At 44.9% G+C, this 19,174-nt stretch overlaps 1 protein-coding gene across 3 annotated transcripts in view; it reads right to left on the reverse strand.

Annotated features, from left to right (window-relative positions):
• Window positions 1-11,157: 11,157 nt before the first annotated feature.
• LOC122541376 overlaps window positions 11,158-19,174 on the reverse strand; it is a 32,918-nt gene continuing 24,901 nt past the window's right edge. The window contains exons 8-10 of one of the 3 annotated variants that reach the window (XM_043678093.1): window positions 16,541-16,642; window positions 12,934-13,010; window positions 11,158-12,082 (exon numbers count right to left, since the gene is read on the reverse strand). In XM_043678093.1, the coding sequence (XP_043534028.1) occupies window positions 12,035-12,082; window positions 12,934-13,010; window positions 16,541-16,642 (227 nt within the window). In that variant the 3' untranslated portion in view covers window positions 11,158-12,034. Of the gene's footprint in view, window positions 12,083-12,933; window positions 13,011-16,540; window positions 16,643-17,849; window positions 18,136-19,174 lie in introns of those variants that run through there. The other 2 variants (XM_043678094.1, XM_043678095.1) reach the window with 2 other exon arrangements.

The following is a 19,174-nucleotide window of genomic DNA, read 5'->3' on the forward strand; positions in this document are numbered from 1 at the left end:
GCTTTTCCAGCAACGTCTGTTTTTGTCTCTGACTTGCAGCATCCACAGCTCTTCAGATTTTTTTAAAAGCAGGTCATGTTGCGGCTGTACAGGACATTGGTTAGGCCTCTGCTGGAATACTGCGTGCAATTCTGGTCTCCTTCCTTTCGGAAAGATGTTGTGAAACTTGAAAGGATTCAGAAAAGATTTACAAGGATGTTGCCAGGGTTGGAGGATTTGAGCTACAGGGAGAGGCTGAACAGGCTGGGGCTGTTTTCCCTGGAGCGACGGAGGCTGAGGGATGACCTTATAGAGGTTTAAAAAATCATGAGGGGCATGGATAGGGTAAATAGATAAAGTCTTTTCTCTGGGGTCAGGGAGTCCAGAACTAGTGGGCATAGGTTTAGGGTGAGAGGGGAAAGATATAAAAGAGACCTAAGGGTTTTCACGCAGAGGGTGGTAAGTGTATGGAATGAGCTGCCAGAGGAAGTGGTGGAGGCTGGTACAATTGCAACATTTAAAAGACATCTGGATGGGTATATGAATAGGAAGGGTTTGGAGGGATATGGGCCGGGTGCTGGCAGGTGGGACGAGATTGGGTTGGGATATCTGGTCGGCATGGATGGGTTGGACTGAAGGGTCTGTTTCCGTGCTGTACATCTCTATGACTGTATGACATTGAATACAAGTTGATAAATTAAGTAAGCTCCATTTTGTTATGATCACTTTTTGATTGGAAAAATAAAATGTATTCACAAATCTGTGAATACCTACAAAGGGTCCACAGTCCATTTGTATAGTTCTTGCAGGGGTGGGGGGTGGGGGAAGAGACACAGATGACAGATGACACCCCAAATTATGCAGTTGCAACAACAAAGTTATTTCTCACTGATTAGATTAGATTAGATTCCCGACAGTATGGAAACAGGCCATTTGGCCCAACAAGTCCACACGGACCCTCCGACTGCTGCAGGAAAAAATATTAAATACATTTGAGGCACCTACAGGGTCTGATAACTGAATTGACCCCCATTTACCTTCAGGAGGAAGACCCCAGACAGTGGTCTTTCCCCACTGCCCCTTGGTAGCAGCTGCCCCAAGCTTTAGTGTGCCCCTCAGCACATAGTCCTGGACCTTGGCATGTGCCAGCCTGCAACACCCGGTCGGGGTCAACTCCTTGCTCTGGAAGACCATCAAGTTTCGGGCAGAACAAAGAGCGTCTTTTACTGAGTTGATGGTCCTCCAGGCGCAATCGATGTTTGTCTTGGTGTGCGTCCCAGGGGACAGCCCATAGAGCACGGAGTCATGGAGCTGGTCTGGACACAAACCACTGCATTTCCCTCCAGACTCCCTTTCCAAAGGCACGTTCCAGGGGGAGATGTGTGACAGACTCTACTGCCCACTCATGGCCACTTCAAGGGCAGCGTGCAGAGGGTCCAGGCCTACATGAAGGATATGACAGGTTGTGTCCTTCAGGTGAGTAAGTTTTTTTTAGATTAGACTACTTACAGTGTGGAAACAAGCCCTTTGGCCCAACAAGTCCACACCGACCCACCGAAGCGCAACCCACCCATACCCCTACATTTACCCTTGCACCTAACACTATGGGCAATTTAGCACGGCCAATTCACCTAACCTGCACATTTTTGGAGGAAACCGGAGCACCCGGAGGAAACCCACGCAGACACGGGGAGAATGTGCAAACTCTACACAGTCAGTCACTTGAGGCGGGAATTGAACCCGGGTCTCTGGCACTGTGAGGCAGCAGTGCTAATCACTGTGCCACCATGAAGTTGCTGCAGGTGAATCCTTCTGAAAGGTAGGATTTACATGCATTTGGAGAGACTGTTTAGGGATAGTCAGCATGACTTTGTGCGAGGGAAATCGTGTCTCACCAACTTGATTGAGATTTTTGAAGAAGTAACCAAAATGTTTGAGAGCAGAGTGGTAACAATTATTTAGTTTAATAAAGCCTTTGCCAATGTTCCGCATGGTAGACTAATCAGTAAAGCTAGATCACATGGGATTCAGGGAGAGCTGGCCAGTTGGATACAAAATTGGTTTGACGGTGGGAGACAGAGGATGATGATGAAAGGTTATTGTTCAGACTGAAGGCCCGTGACCAGCGGTATTCCACAGTGATCGGTTTTGGATCCACTCTTGTTTGTCATTTATATGAACAATTTGGATGAGAACTTAGGAGACATGGTTAGTAAGTTTGTGAATGACATGAAAATTGTTGATCTAGTGGACAGTGGAGAAGGTTATCTAAGATTACAAAGAGATCTTGATCAATTGAGGTATTGGGCTAAGGACCGGTAGATGGAGTTTAGAACATAGAACGTAGAACATAGAACAGTACAGCACAGAACAGGCCCTTCAGCCCACGATGTTGTGCTGACCATTGATCCTCATGTATGCACCCTCAAATTTCTATGACCTTATGCATGTCCAGCAGTCTCTTCAATGTCCCCAATGACCTTGCTTCCACAACTGCTGCTGGCAATGCATTCCATGCTCTCACAACTCTCTGTGTAAAGAACCCGCCTCTGACATCCCCTCTACACTTTCCTCCAACCAGCTTAAAACTATGACCCCTCATGCTAGCCATTTCTGCCCTGAGAAATAGTCTCTGGCTATCGACTCTATCTATGCCTCTCATTATCTTGTATATCTCAATTAGGTCCCCTCTCCTCCTCCTCCTTTTCTCCAATGAAAAACGTCCGAGCTCAGTCAACCTCTCTTCATAAGATAAGCCCTCCAGTCCGGGCAGCATCCTGGTAAGCCTCCTCTGAACCCTCCCCAAAGCATCCACATCTTTCCTATAATAGGGCGACCAGAATTGGACGCAGTATTCCAAGTGCGGTCTAACCAAAGTTTAATTTGGATAATTGTGGAGTATTGCATTTTGATAAGATGGACGAGGGCACGAGTTATACAATTAATGGTAGGGCCCTGGGTAATGTTGTAGACCAAAGGGTCCTAGGGGTTCAGGTACATAATTCTTTAAAATTTGTGTCACATGTATTACAGTATTACAGCGGTGGAAAGGACGATGGATGAAGACTCGCCATCTGAGGTAGTTTGGGCTGAGGTTAGGAATAGGAAAGGTGAGGTCACCCTGTTAGGAATTTTCTACAGGCCTCCTAACAGTCCTAGAAACATAGAAGAAAGGATTGCGAGGATGATTCAGGAGAAGAGTGAAAGTAATAGGGTGGTTGTTATGGGGGACTTTAACTTTCCAGATATTGACTGGGAAAGCTATAACTCGAGTTCGTTAGATGGGTCGGTGTTTGTCCAATGTGTGCAGGAGGGTTTCCTGACACAATATGTAGACAGGCCAACAAGAAGTGAGGCCATATGGATTTGGTTCTGGGTAATGAACCAGGCCAGGTGTTAGAATTGGAGGTAGGTGAGCACTTTAGGGACAGTGACCACAATTTGGTGACATTTACTCTAGTGATGGAGAGGGATAAGTGTGAACTGCAGGGCAAGAGTTATAGCTGGGGGAGGGAAATTATGATGCGGTGAGGCACGACCTAGGATGCGTGGCTTGGAAAAGTAGGCTTCAAGGCATGGGCACAATTGATATGTGGAGCAACTATTGAATGTCCTTGATAAGTATGTACCTGTCAGGCAGGGAGGAAAGGGTCATATGAGGGAGCCATGGTTTAATAAGGAATTGGAATCCCTTGTTAAATGGAAGAGGGCGGCCTATGTAAAGATGAGGCGTGAAGGTTCAATTGGGGCAATTGAGAGTTATAAGGTAGCCAGGAAGGACCTGAAGAGAGAGCAAAAGCAGCAAGGAGGGGACATGAAAGGGCCTTAGTTGGTAGGATTAGGGAAAACCCTAAGGCTTTCTACAGGTATGTCAGGAATAAAGCTGGTCAGAGACATTCCTTACCCTGGCAGCGGGCAAGCGACACACCATGCAGGACTCTCGATCCTGCTTACAAAGGATACTATCTATCCCCCTAATTATAGAATCCCTTACAACTACCACTTGTCTTTTTGCTCCTGCTTCTTAAATGGCCTCCCGTCCCATGGTGCAGTGGTCAATTGATTCATTCTCCCTGCAGCCCTTTTCCTCATTCACACAGGGAGCAAATACCTCGTACCTGTTGGACAAGGTCAAGAGCTGAGGCTCCTCTGTTCCTGAATGCAGAATCCCTCGACCTGCCTCACTTGCAGTGACACCCTACTTACCAAATTTGAAATAATTAATCTACCAGATGCGACTGTATCCTGAAACAAAGCTTCCAGGGAACTCTCCTCCTCCCAGATGTGCCACAGTGTTTGAAGCCCATCTCATCAATTCAGAGCCGGACTTCTTCCAGCAAGCAACACTAAGAGACATTATGACCACAACCTTTAATTATTCAGTGTGTTACCATCATTGAATCCGCCACTCTCAATATCCTGGAGGTTACCATTGACCAGCAACTCATCTGGACGCACCACCTGGGGTGGCACGGTAGCTCAGTGCTTAGCACTGCTGCCTCACAGCACAGGGGGCTTGGGTTCATTTCCAGCTTTGGGCAAATGTCTATGTGGAGTTTGTACATTCTCCCATGTCTGCAAGGGTTTCCTCCAGGTGCTGTGGTTTCCTTTCTCTGTCCAAAGATGTGCAGGTTAGATGGATTAGCCATTAGCCATGCTAAATTGTCCATTGTCTGGGGATGTGTAGGTTTGGCGATTAGCCGTGGGGGTTGCAGGGACAAGGTAGGGAGATGTTTTTTGGTGGGATGCTCTTCGGGGGATGGTGTTGGACATGTTGGGCTAAAGGGCCTCTTTCCAAATAGTAGGGATTCTATATAAACACAGTGACTGCACGAGTAGCTCAGAGGCTCGGAATACTGCATTGAATAAATCAACTCTTGACTCCCTAAACCCTGTCCATGATCTACATGGCACAGGTGTGATGGAGTACTCCCCACTTTACTGTAAAAGTACAGCTCCAGTAGCACTCAAAAAGCTTCACATCATCCAGGACAAAGCAGCACACTTGATTGGCACTGCACCCACTTTGTTCACCATCGACATTTAGTAGTGATAGTGTGTATATCTACAAAATACACTGCAGAAATTCATGAAAGATCCTTAGCCCCTTCCAAATCCAGAGCCACTTCCATCTAGAAGGACCAGGACAGCAGATACATCAGAACACCACCACCTGCAAGTGTCTCCAAGCCAGTCACCATCCTGATTTAGAAATGTGTCATTCTTCTTTACTGTCACTGGGTCAAAATCCTGGAATTCCCTCCCTAATAGCATTGTGGGTCTCCTTACTGTCCATGGGCTGCAATGGCTCAGAAAGGCAGCTGACTCCCACCTTCTCACAGGGCAACAATGGACAGGCAATAAATGCCAGCTAGCCAGCAACACCCATGTTCCATGAGTGAATCAATCTAAAAACGTTCTAGTTATTCAAAACTTGAGGTAATTTTCCTTCACTACCAGATCTGCATGTTTCATTTAACTGTTCCAGTCTCATAAGCTGCGATGCTTTTTTTCCCACGAGCACTCACGCTACCAAGATTTTCTCAGTCTTCCATTAAAAGTTTTTGCAGATTTACAATGAAATATCTCTCGTCTGGATGTTTTCATAAACAACAACCTTTACATTGAGGAAACCTATTCCCTTAACCGTCTTCAACAATCTCTGTTTCTAGGAGAATGTATTAAGACTATAAGAAATAGAGCCAGGAGCATACCTTCCAGCCACTCGAGCCTGCTGGTCCAACATTCCTTGATACGTGGCTGATCCAACAGTCCTCATTCCACTTCCTTGCCCCTTTCCCTGTAGCGCTTGATTCTCCAACTGATCAAGAATCTATCTCAGTTTAAACATACACAAGAACTCTGTCTCTACAGCACTCTGTGGCAAGGAGTGGGCATAGCTTTAAATTAAGGGGTGGTAGGTATAGGACAGATGTTAGGGGTAGATTCTTTACTCAGCGAGTCGTGAGTTCATGGAATGCCCTGCCAGTAGCAGTGGTGGACTCTCCCTCTTTATGGGAATTTAAACGGGCATTGGATAGGCATATGGAGGATAGTGGGCTAGTGTAGGTTAGGTGGGCTTGGATCGGCGCAACATCGAGGGCCAAGGGGCCTGTACTGCGCTGTATTTTTCTATGTTCTATGTAGACAGGTTAGGTAAGAAGGCATTTAGCATGCTTGCCTTTATTGAACAGACCTTTTAGTGTGGGGGTTGAAACATCACATTGAGGTTGCTGAGGTCTCTTCTGGAATACTGTAAGCAGTTCTGGTTACCCTGCTATTGGAAGGGTATTAAATTAGAATTCAGAAAAGATTTACAAGGATATTGTTGGGAATGGAAGATTTGAGTCAAAAAGATAGGCCTGGATAGGCTGGGACCTTTTTCACTGGAGTGTCACAGGTAGAGGGGTTTACAAAATCATGAGGGGTATAAATAAGGTGTAAAGCAGGGGTCTATTCCCTAGGGTAGAGGATTTCAAACCTAGGGGGCACATTTTTAAGGTGAGAGGAGAACGGTTTAAAATGGTCATGAGGATCAAGTTTTTCACAAAGAGAGTGGTTAGTATGTGGAATGAACTGTCAGAGGAAGTGATGGATGTAGGGACAGTTATAAGATTTAAAATGTGTTAGGATAAGTACATGAACAGGAAAGGTTTGGAAGGATATGGGCCAAATGCAGGCAAGTGGGACTAGTTTGGTTTGGGGATATGGTTGGACCAAAGGGTCTGTCTCCACGCTCCATGATTCTATGACATTATCACCGTCAAACGATGTCTTGGTGCTTATTGGAATGTTAATCCTGGCACAAACATATAAACGAGAGTGCAGACAGAAATTTAGACAGATCAATGTTGTGACTGCAACACACTGATTACAGTTTCCAACTTATTTCATTTTATTGGCAAACCAAGGGAAGAAATCTAATAGTGCAATGATGAGTCACAGCAAACTCAAGAGGTTTATCCCCTTTCTCTCTCTCTCTCTCTCGCTCTCTTCACAACCTGTGCTGTTTCATTCACACTGGTGAGATCACCCTTTATCTATTTTAGTGGTTATGGCTTAGGGGCATATACTGGGGTGGGCAAGGACTGCAGACTTTCCCTTGTGAGGGAATGTCATTCTCATCCTGTACAGAATGTGCAACTTCTCCCACCCAAACCTTGCTGGCAAAACCAATCTGGTTCACCAATGTCTTTTAGGGGAGAAAATCTGCCACCCTTAGCTGGTCTGCTTTATATGTGGCTCTAGACCTATTGCAACAATTAACAATAAATGATGGCCTAGGCAGTGACTCCCATATAGATCATAAAATCATTAGAGTGCAGAAAGAGGCTATTCAGCCTATTGATCCTGCACTGACCCTCCAAACAGCATTTCACCCATACCCCAGCTCCTACACTATCCTCAAAATCCCACATTTACCATGGATAATCCACCTGGCCTGCACATTCCTGGACACTACATTCCAGTGAAAAAAAAGGCCTCTTTTATCCAGCCTTTCTTTATAACTCAAACCATTCCCAGTCTGGCAACATCCTTGTAAATCCTTGCTGCACCTTCTCCAAATTAATAATATCCTGCCGATAGCTATCTTGGCATTAGAAGGAGGTTTTGAGGAGCTATGGTGAGGTCCTACAGTGCAAATATCATTCACAACAACAGAGTGAAAGAAAATCTTCTGAGATCCCCAAAGGTCTGGAAGAGTAAGACAATTTCGAAATAGAGTTCTTTGTGAATTTTTACTAAAACATGGACATTCAAAATTAAACATTGACAGAGTGAACTGAATTTTACTGAGTGCTGAATTATGCATGAAACACAGAAACTAACACACGGGGAGAGCAGGTAAGCAGGAGGGCTAATGGAACACTGGCTCTTATTTCAAGGGAGTTGGAGTATAATAATAGGGAAGTCTTACTGCAACCGTACAAGATGCTGATGAGAAGACATCTGGAGTACTGTGAGAAATTTTGATCCCTTTATTTAAGGAAAGATATAATTTCATTCGAGGTAGATCAGACAAGGTTTACCAGGATGGAATGTTGCCTTCTGAGCAAAGGCTAAATAGATTGGGACTCTACCCACTGGAACAAACAAAGAACATTACAGCACAGGAACAGGCCCTTCGGCCCTCCAAGCCTGTACCAATCCAGATCCTCTGTCTAAACCTGTTGCCTATTTTCTAAGGATCTGTATCCCTTTGCTCCCTGCCCATTCATGTATCTGTCTAGATACGTCTTAAATGGCGCTATCGTTCTCGCCCCTCCCACCTTCACTGGCAACGCATTCCAGGCACCCACCACCCTCTGCGAGAAGAACTTTCCACACATAACTCCCCTAAGCTTTTCCCCTCTCATGACCCCTCGTATTTGAGTCCCCCACTCTGGCCTGTCTTGCTGTCTACACCTCTCATGATTTTGTAGGCCTCAATCAGGTCCCCCCTCAATCTCCTTCTTTCCAATGAAAATAATCATATTCCACTCAACCTCTCCTCATAGCTAGAACCCTCCATTCCAGGCAACACCCTGGTGAACCCCCTCTGTGTGGGGTTTTGAAGAATGTGAGGGGACCTAATTGAAACAGATAGGATTCTTAAGGAGCCTGACAGGTAAATGCTGAGAGGACATTTCCCCTCTTGGGGGCAGTTGGGGACCAGGGAACATAGTCTCAGAGTAAAGGCACATCACTTAAAGACTGAGGTGAAGAGGAATTTTTTTTCTCTCAGTGGGTTAAGAGTCTCTGGAACTCCTTGCCACAGACTGCTGTGGGGGCAGAGTCTTTGTGTGTGTGTATATATATATATATATATATATATATACACACACATACATATATGTATATATAAGGCTGAGAGAGGTTATTGTTGAGTTAGCGAATCAATGGTTCTGGGGATAACACAGGAAAATGGAGATGAGGAATGTGAAATCCACCATGCTTTTGTTGAATGGCAGAGCAGGCTCAAGGGGCTGAATAGCCTCCCTCTGTTCCGATTTCCTAAGGTATTATTTGATTAGAGATTAGATTCCCTACAGTGTGGAAACAGGCCTTTCGGCCCAACAAGTCCACACCGACCCTCCGAAGAGTAACACACCCAGATCTATTTCCCTCTGACTAATGCAAGGAGAAAGTGAGGACTGCAGATGCTGGAGACCAGAGTTGAAAAATGTGATACTGTAAAAACACAGCAGGCCAGGCAGCATCCGAGGAGCAGGAGAATTGACATTTCGGGCCTAAGCCCTTCTTCAGGAATGACTGATGTACCTAACACTATGGGCAATTTAGAATGGCCAATTCACCTGACCTGCACATCTTTGGACTGTGGGAGAAAACCCAAGCAGACACAGGGAGTTTGTGCAAACTCCGCACAGACAGTAGCCCAAGGCTGGAATTGAACCTGGGACCCTGGTGCTGTGAGGCAGCAGTGCTGACCACTGAGCCACCACACTGCCCCAGAGTTGAAATTTGTATGAGAATTTATTCAGAGATTTATTTCTGGAGCCACCTAGTGGCTACATTGTGTTGCTACAGCTATTTTACAATTCCAGCCCATTCTAAATCTAAGGGTTAATCCTGAAGCTGGCTGCTAATGTTTCTTCTTTGCGGTCTGATCATTGTATTGAGGTTCCAATATTTATTCATTCATTCAGCGCTCTGACTGAGTTATTGATCCATTCACTTTAACTAACAGAGAGAGAGGAAACTCACACAGACACTGGGAGCTCATGCTAACTCCACACAGACAGTTGCCCTGGCTGGAATCGAACCGGGTCCTTGGTGCTGGGAAGCAGCAGTGCTAACCAGAGCCATCGTGCTCTGGAAGTTCAGGAAAGGGTAAGTTGTTGTCGATTGTTGCCTGGCTTCTGTCAAAGTAGACAAGCAGGAAGCTGGAAGAACACAGCAAGCCAGGCAGCTTCAGGAGGTGGAGAAGTCAATGTTTTGGGTGTAACCCTTCTTCAGGACTAGGGATGGGTGTGGGGGGAGCTGCAGATAAAGGGGTGTGGCGGGGTCAGGGTGGTGAAGCCAGGTGGAGTGTATGACCTAGTTGGTCAATGGGAGTGGAAGGGGCTTGGAGGGAGTCGGGGGAATGGGTTATTTGAAATTGGAGAACTCCATTTTGAATTCTGCAGGCTGTAGGCTGCCCAAGTGGAAGATGAGGTATTGTTCCTCCAATTTGCAGTGTGGTTTGTTGTGGCAATGGAGGAGGTCAAGGATGGTCTGTCAGAAAGGGGAATGAAAATGGGCAGTGACTGGGAGCTGAGATACTTGGTGAGCCGTACCCTAAGTTACGTTTGGTCTCCCCAGTGTAGAGAAGACCACATGGGGAGCAGCTGATGCAGTAACCTCGGCTGGAGGAGAGGCAGGTGAACCTCTGTCTCACCTGGAAGGACTGTTTGGGGCCATGGATGGAGCTGAGGGGGATGGTAGGCAGGCAGGTTTTACATCTTTTCCCATTGCAGGGCAAGGTATGGGGGTGTGTGGGGGGGGGTTGGATTCAGGGTGTTGGTGGGGAGAGTGGGACAAAAACTGCTAATTGTAACAACTGGGTGAGAAGGGGTGAACTGGTTCCCCTTGGTAACCTCCTCCATTGGTCACACAAGATTTTCACATGAGGCTATACCTCTCTCCTCTCTCCAACTGAAGATGTAAGTGTTTGCTATGATCAATAAGGAGTCGATCAACAAGGTTTGTTGAGGCAAAGTGCAAATTTATTAACTGCAAAAACCTAGTGAAAAACATCTTCAAAACACACACACACACACACACACACACACACACACACACACACACACACACCTTTCGTTAACTTTGAGGGGTGAGGTATGAAAGTTGTTAATGTCTCCCTCAAATTGTGGTACGTTTTGATGGGTTGTCTTCGATTGTAGGAAGTTTCTTTTTGGCACTATCCCCACCGAAGGCAATTCATTTGAATTTTGACTATCACTGTGGAAGCATTTTAAAGTATTTTTAGGATTAGAATCCCTACAGTAGGAAACAGGCCATTTTGCCCAACAAGTCCACCCTCCGAAGAGTAACCCACCCAGACCCCATTCCCTTCTGACTAATGTCCCTAACACTATGGGTAATTTAGCATGGCCAATTCACCCTAACCTGCACATCTTTGGACTGTGGGAGGAAACTGGAGCACCCGGAGGAAACCCACACAGACAGTCTCCCGAGGCGGGAATTGACCCCGGGTCTCTGGCGCTGTGAGGCAGCAGTGCTGACCACTGAGCCACCATGCCACCCATTTTGTCTTGTCTCAGTATAATTTGCACACTTCCAACCTCTCAGCACTTCATTAAAACCATATCTTCAAGAAACAAAGGGGTATAATCTGATGACATAATCGAATCACGAAATCACGTCAATGATAAAGACCTGACAAGAGATTGAACTAGTGTTTCCCGAGGCAAAAGCTAAAAGGTTGGGCAGTTTCTCCCACTGAGTCTGGGAGGTGGGAGGGACTGAGATTGTCTGAACAGCAGCACTGGAAGGTGGGCACTCAATACACCCAGCAGGATTGCTACCAATGGGAGAAAGGGGACAGTTGATTGAAAAGGACAGGTAACTGAAATGGGACAAACCCTGGAATCCTAGCATTAAAAGCAAAAGAACAACAATGTGTTGGGCAGAAAAAATGGCAGGAAGTGAAAAGTGCACAGGAAGGAAGCAGTAAATGTGATATTAATTTTAAGCAATTCACTTGCCATTTTCCTACAAGCTACCCACATGCCAGCCCCTCACACCTAGTCAGATAATTCTTGTTTAGGAATAGATTGCCACTAACTATTACCACTTAATTCCCACTTCCTGTTTCAAAATGTTGTTTAAACCTGAGAATGTCATATCCAACCCATAACTGTGTGTTTCTGAACTCATCAAAAGTACAAACAAAACTGTAACTCTCCCCCTTTCAAAATTAAAGGGCGGAAAACATTAAGCCAGGTGCTCCTGGTCCCAAGGTATTCAGACTCTGAAATGTAAGACTCTGAAATGCTTCAATGGCAGCAGATTAGATCATTTCCAGATTAGATCCAGTTCATCATTTCTGCGTTTATGTTAGCTCATCGTCAGTATGTTTTAAGAATGGCTCGTTCAACTGCTAAAGGGAAAAGAAATGTAAATTGAGTTGTCTGTGACCAGCAATTAGCTTTACTAAAGGTACAAAAATTGAGTAAACAATTAGCAAAAATTGATAACATGAATTTGCATTTTATTAAAAAGTATTCTCAGTTGAATTATTTCCATCTTAACACCTGCAAGTTTTAGTCATGATTTTTTAAAAAAAAGACAGCTTTCCTAGTCTGGTATTATCAAACATGTTTAAAGTGTATCATGTAGCATTATAAGGCATTTTACACAGCAATTTCAATCATTTTCTAATCTTCTTTGGGGTGGCTTGGTTCAATTCCATCCTTGGGTGACTGCCTGTGTGGAGTTTGCACATGCTCCCCCTGTCTGTGTGGGGTTTCTCCCACAATTCAAAAGAAGTGCAGGGGTAGGTGGATTGGCCAGAGAAAATGCAGGATTGTATGGTTGGGGGGAGGCTTGGATGGGACACTTTTCCGAAGATGGATGTGGACTCAACGTGCCAAAATGGCTTGCTCCTGCACTGCAGGAAGTCTAAAGTTCAATTTGTCTCCAACAGATCATTTTCAGACACGATATTAATTCAACCGTGCGCTTTCAGCCTAGAAGAGATTTGGGCTGGTTTTACTCTAGTACTAGACACAACATAGCAGAGGATAGGTAACCTCGTCAATGTGTGTATCACGAGGACCAGATGATTCCACTTGCAGCAAGTGGAATGTGTTTTGCTGAGGAGATACTGAAACCTGTCACAGAGTGAAATAAAGCAGAATTTTCCAACTCCATCTCTGTGTGAACGACAGGTTACATGAAGGTTGTTAGCAAAGGTTGCATTTCTAACACGTATGCGACACTGGTACTTACTTTACCATGTTCATCAGGTTCTCTTCCAGTGTTACTTGCAGATGGGTTCCTTGTAATCCAATTCCTCCATTTCCCGTCTGTTCATGGGAAACATACAATGCATTATGTTGCAGGAGAAAGATGACTTTGGCAAAGATTTTTACCAGACAGATGTTTGGAATATCATCTGGAACTTCTCTTCCAAAACATTTTCTGCATCAGACTTTACCACACAGCCTAGCAATGATGAATGGCTCAGATAAAACTACCTCGCCCATTATATTAATAACCTGAACAGAGCTGGTGCTGGAGCTCTGACAAAGAGTCATATTGACTTGAAATGTTGGCTTGCTCTCTCTCCGTGGATGTTGCCTGACCTGCTGCGATCTCCAGCATTTGTTACTTTTAGTACAGATTCCAGCATCTGCAGTGATTTGCTCCAATACATTACTAACCTGCTTATTATCCCGGCTCTGCTGAAGTGGCAGACAAATCAATTTCACAGAGACATTGGAAACAGTCATTTGGTAGTACACAATTTGAGCACTGTTGAGAAAAAAAAACACATGCCTTCGACTCTTTTCATCTTTCGTTTACAATTTGTAAGAAGGTCAAGGGGAAAACCAGCATTTTCTTTTCCTTTGCTTTTGAAAGGAAACACCCAAGTGGCCAGTGACAAGCAGTGCCCTTCACAGAAAGGGCAATGCTGCCTGATCAAACAGTGAAGGGGAGGGCAGGGATTAAATCAAAATGGAGGTTGGAGGGGGAAACACTCCACTCCCTGCTGTGCCCACCTCTCCCTGAACAACTCTAGGGTGTTGGTGGACACCATGTGCTCCTTCTCCAGGGACAGCCGGGCTCTAACATAACCGCAGAAGAGGGGCAGGCGGTCAGCCCTAGCAGTCGATGTCCCTCCACTGCCCGCTGCCTGGACCTGGAAAACCAGCATTTACACTGCATGAGAGGGAAAGTGCTGATTGGCTCTGATTGGTAGAGGCATTAACAATTAGTTACGATTGACAGTTAATGGCTGAGTTTTGCTTAAATTTTAAACCAGGTTGGATAACTCTGATTGGTCAAAGCATTTCCCTGAGAAACAGACCAGCAAATGGTTCCCAGCGATTTTGCTAAGTTCAAACAAGGGCAATGCACACCCACACTTTTTCTAACTGCAAAGGGCAGGGCCCTGTGTATTAATCTATGGTTAGCCGCCCCATGAATTGGTATTCTTGCGAACTGTCCTGATGAGCATAGCTTGAAAACAAAATACGACTTTTGTCAGAAGTACTCAAGAAACACCCAAAAGATTAGATCCGTTGAAAGTGCTTCAGTCAGTCCAAAGTGGTCTGTCTGATTTCATTCCTTGCTAAAACTTTTTAGCAGTTTCATATAACTGGGTTCCCCATGGGAGACTGGTTAGCAAGGTTAGAACTCATGGAATACAGGGAGAACTAGCCATTTGGATACAGAACTGGCTCAAAGGTAGAAGACAGAGGGTGGTGGTAGAGGGTTGTTTTTCAGACTGGAGGCCTGTGACCAGTGGAGTGCCACAAGGATTGGTGCTGGGTCCTCTACTTTTCATCATGTATATAAATGACTTGGATGCGAGCATAAGAGGTACAGTTAGTAAGTTTGCTGATGACACCAAAATTGGAGGTTTAGTGGACAGCGAAGAGGGTTACCTCACATGACAACAGGATCTTGACCAGATGGGCCAATGGGCTGAGAAGTGGCCGAATGAAGTTTAATTCAGATAAATGCAATGTGCTGCATTTTGCGAAAGCAAATCTGAGCAGGGCTTATACATTTAAGTGTTGCTGAACAAAGAGACCTTGGAGTACAGGTTCATAGCTCCTTGAAAGTGGAGTCGCAGGTAGATAGGATAGTGAAGAAGGTGTTTAGTATGCTTTCCTTTATTGGTCAGAGTATTGAGTACAGGAGTCGGGAGGTCATGTTGCGGCTGTACAGGACATTGGTTAGGCCATTGTTGGAATATTGCATGCATTTCTGGTCTCCTTCCTACTGGAAGGATGTTGTGAAACTTGAAAGAGTTCAGAAAAGATTTACCAGGATGTTGCCAGATTTGGAGGATTTGAGCTATAGGGAGAGGTTGGATAGGCTGGGGCTGTTTTCCCTGGAGCATCAGAGGCTGAGGGGTGACCTTTTAGAGATTTATAAAATCATGAGGGACATGGATGGAATAAATAGACAAATTCTTTTCCCTGGGTTGGGGGAATCCAGAACTAGAGGGCATAGGTTTAGGGTGAGAGAAGAAAGATATAAAAGAGACCTAAGGGGCAACTTTTTCACATGGAATGAGCTGCCACAGGAAGTGGTAAAAGCTGGTACAATTGCAACATTTAAAAGGCATCTTGATGGGTATATGAATAGGAAGGGTTTAGAGGGATATGGGCCGGGTGCTGGTGGGTGGGACTGGATATGGTTGGGATATCTGGTCGGCATGGACGAGTTGGACTGAAGGGTCTCTACGACTCAATAACCGAGAGGCTTGCTAGGCCAGTTAAGAGTCAACCTCTTGCTGTTTATTTGGAGTCACTTGTGAGCCAGCCAGCAGATTTCTATCCTTCAAGGACATTTGTGAATCAGGTGGAATTTTTTTAAAATTTGAGTTTTTAATTCCAGGCTGTGTCTTTAATTCAAATTGCACAGCTTGTGGAGACATTAGAACCCACGTCCCCAGTCTGTTAACCTGGATCCCTGGATTCACAGTCCCATAAAAACACCAGTACGCCATCACCTCTCTAACATAGAAGAAACGCAGAAGAACTTGTATAAAACCATATAAGACCCTGAGAGTACTTGCTCAGGTGGACGTGCAGAGGATATTTCCTCTTGTGGAAGAATAGAGAACTAGGGAGCTCTGTGTAAAAATAAGGGTTTTCCTATTAAAGACAGAGATGAGGCAACTTTTTTTTTCTGTTGGCAGGCCATCGGTCTTTGGAGCTCTCTTCCTCAAAGATGCTGAAAGCAGAGTCTTGCAATGTTTTATTTAAGACAGAGATAGATGGATTCTTGCTAAACAAGGGATGCTCGTTAATTGGCAGTAGGCGGGAATGTGGATTTTAGGAGCTTACACTCAGATCAGTCACGATCTTTTTAAATGGGCTGAGTGTCCTAATTCTGCTGTTCATTCACATATTCATATCAACATTGCCTCTCAGCTGCAAGTAGTCCCTTCTTCGGGAAATATTAACAATTATTGCAGGAAGAGATGCCCTCAATCAAAATAACCCAGCAGTTTTTCTTTTAAAACAATTATTGACAGCTGCAGCCACAACATTTTTCTCCTTTAGCTTTCAAGAGCAGGAGATTTAAAGAACTTCCAAGGCTGAGAGTTAAACAGAATTCATCTGTGCTTCAAGAGAGTTTCTACCTACTTCATCCACTTGCAAATTTCACCCTGCAGGCCTACCCCTTCACAACACTCAAAACAGGGTCTGTATGAATGGGACACAAATGGTTCTTGCTGAGATTGGTTTTCTGCCCCATGTGAATCACACTCTACCCGCTCTGGCAAAAACCATGTCTGCTAGAAGTAGCAAGCGACCCCTTTTGTATCAGCTGCAACACATTTGAAACAATCAGTAGCTTCAGTCACATTACTTACCTCTGATGTAAAATACAATGCATATCAGAAGTAAAAATAACAGGACTGCCGAGGCACGAATTAAACTTGATTGGTGCTTGGCTGCTGGCTCACACCTGTTACCTATATTAGATATAATCACAGACATGCATGGACTGCAATTATTAAAAGTATACAAATTAGTTGAACCCTTATTCGAAGCACTTTGCCATACCATTGTCACTAGGAATCCTTAATTCCTAATTCCCCTTTATTAATAGAGGGATTGAGTTCCAGAACCAGGAAAGCTCTGGTATGGCCACACTTGGAGTATTGTGTACTGTTCTGGTCACCACATTATAAGAAGGATGTGGAAGCTTTGGAAAGGGTGCAGAGGAGATTTACTAGGATGTTGCCTGGTATGGAAGGAATGTCGTACGAGGAAAGGCTGAGGGCCTTGAGGCTGTCCTCATTAGAGAGAAGAAGGTTGGGAGGTGACTTAATAGAGACATACAAGGGACACAACATTAAAGTGAAGGGAGATAGGTATAAGACAGATGTCAGAGGTAGTTTCTTTACTCAGAGAGTAGTAAGGGTATGGAATGCTTTGCCTGCATCGGTAGTAGATTCGCCAAATTTATGTGCATTTAAGTCGTCATTGGACAGGCATATGGACGTACATGGAATAGTGTAGGTGGGATGGGCTTCAGATTAGTATGACAGGGCGGCACAACATCGTGGGCTGAAGGGCCTGTACTGCGCTGTAATGTTCTATGTTCTAAATAGGAATAGCAGGAGGCTGTTCACCCTCTTCAACCACTTCACTGTTCAAAAAAGATCACTTCTGCTTCCACATTCCTCACATCAGCTTTTTCTCCATTACCCCTCGTTCTCATACTGATCAAGAATCTATCTCAACCAAAAATAACCATAGCTCTCTGAGGCAAGTCATTCCAAAGACGCACAACACAGAGAAAATGGTCTTCCTCATTTCAGACTTAAGTCGATGCCCCTTAATTCTGAGACTGTGTCCCCTGGTGGGAGACTCTCTCATGACGGGAAACATCCTCTCAGCATTTACCTTGTCAAGCCCCTTAAGAATCCTATACGTTTCAATGAGATCACCTCTCATTGCTTTAAATTCCAATGAGTAGAGTCCCAACCTGTTTAACCTTTGCTCATAGACCCCCAGTCTGGCCTATCACCCTCAGCTTGACCTCCTTCCACCTATCGCATTTCCAACGCCCCTCCCCCAAGTCCCTCCTCCCTACCTTTTATCTTAGCCTGCTGGACACACTTTCCTCATTCCTGAAGAAGGCTCATGCCCGAAACGTCGATTCTCCTGCTCCTTGGATGCTGCCTGACTTGCTGCGCCTTTCCAGCAACACATTTTCAGCTCTACTGAAGTGACTAGGCAGGGTGTTGTGTTTTACAAATCTAAGCACATCTGGAAGTTCACTTCCTAAAGTTGTCCATTTCTATTTCCTGCTCCTGCTTTCCCATCATTGACTTTAATTGTCCGAAAATAACGTGCGGCTGTGCGAGACTTCCCAAAGGTTGCTTCCAAGGTGATACAGCACACTGTTTCTCCAGCTCTCAGCCAGCACTGTTTTCTCATCCCACTTCACTTGTTTCTCCTGTACTTCAACAACAAAAATGCAGAAAATCAAGGCATGCACTATTTGAGTGGATCTTTGATCTTAATTACTCCCCATGTTGACTGTTCCTTCAACTTCTAAGCTCTGGAATTCCCTCCCGAAAACTCCCTTTCTTCCTTTATGTCTCCCCTTAAAGCCTACCCCTTTGACCAACATTTTGGACATCGAACCTAACATCTTCCTACATCGCTCCATTTTTCAGTTTCCTTGAGGACAAAGTGAACAGTATTAGAAAGAGGGGTCCATCTGGGGAAGAGTTATGGTGGGAAACACAGAGCAGTTGCAGAGAAACTACAGTGGATGTGGGAAAATGGTGCAAAACAGACAGTGCAACGCACGTCGAGTGTGGGATGGAATAGTCCCCACTTGTCTGGATGGATGCAGCTTCAAGATGCAGAATATCATTCAGGACAAATGATATTGTCCTGAAACACACAAACATTCACTCCCTCAACCATCAATGCTCAGTAGCAGCAGTGAGTACCATCTACAACTGCAGAAATTCACCAAGGCACTGTAAAAATTCACCAAGGCACCTCAGGCAGAACACTCCGAATCCCTGACCATCGCCATGTACAAGGACGAGGGCAGCAGATACATAACAATACCACCACCTGAAAGTTGGCCTCTTGGCTATTCAGCAGCCTGGCTTGGAAATATATCACCATTGCTGGGTCAAAATCCTGGAATTCCCTCCCTATTAGCATGTGAGTCCGCCTGCATCAAATGGACTGCAGCGGTTCAAGAAGGCTGCTCCTCACAACTTCTCAAGAGCAACAAGGGACAGGTAATAAACGTTGGCCAAGCCAGTAATGCCCACCACCCATGAGTGAATGAAAAAAATAAGGACAGCAAATCTCCTGTTGGAGTAGCTAAAAGAAATGGCAGTAACAGCAGTAGCAACATCCTAAGCCTTTAAATGTCTATTATGTTATAGGTACTAAATGTGTTATTGTTGTATACAGAACAAAATTGCCAGAGCTAGATGGACTGCACATTCATTACTGGCTTGTGTAGA

This window comes from Chiloscyllium plagiosum, chromosome 37 (genome assembly GCF_004010195.1).
Source record: "Chiloscyllium plagiosum isolate BGI_BamShark_2017 chromosome 37, ASM401019v2, whole genome shotgun sequence".
Taxonomy (NCBI): Eukaryota; Metazoa; Chordata; class Chondrichthyes; order Orectolobiformes; family Hemiscylliidae; genus Chiloscyllium; species Chiloscyllium plagiosum.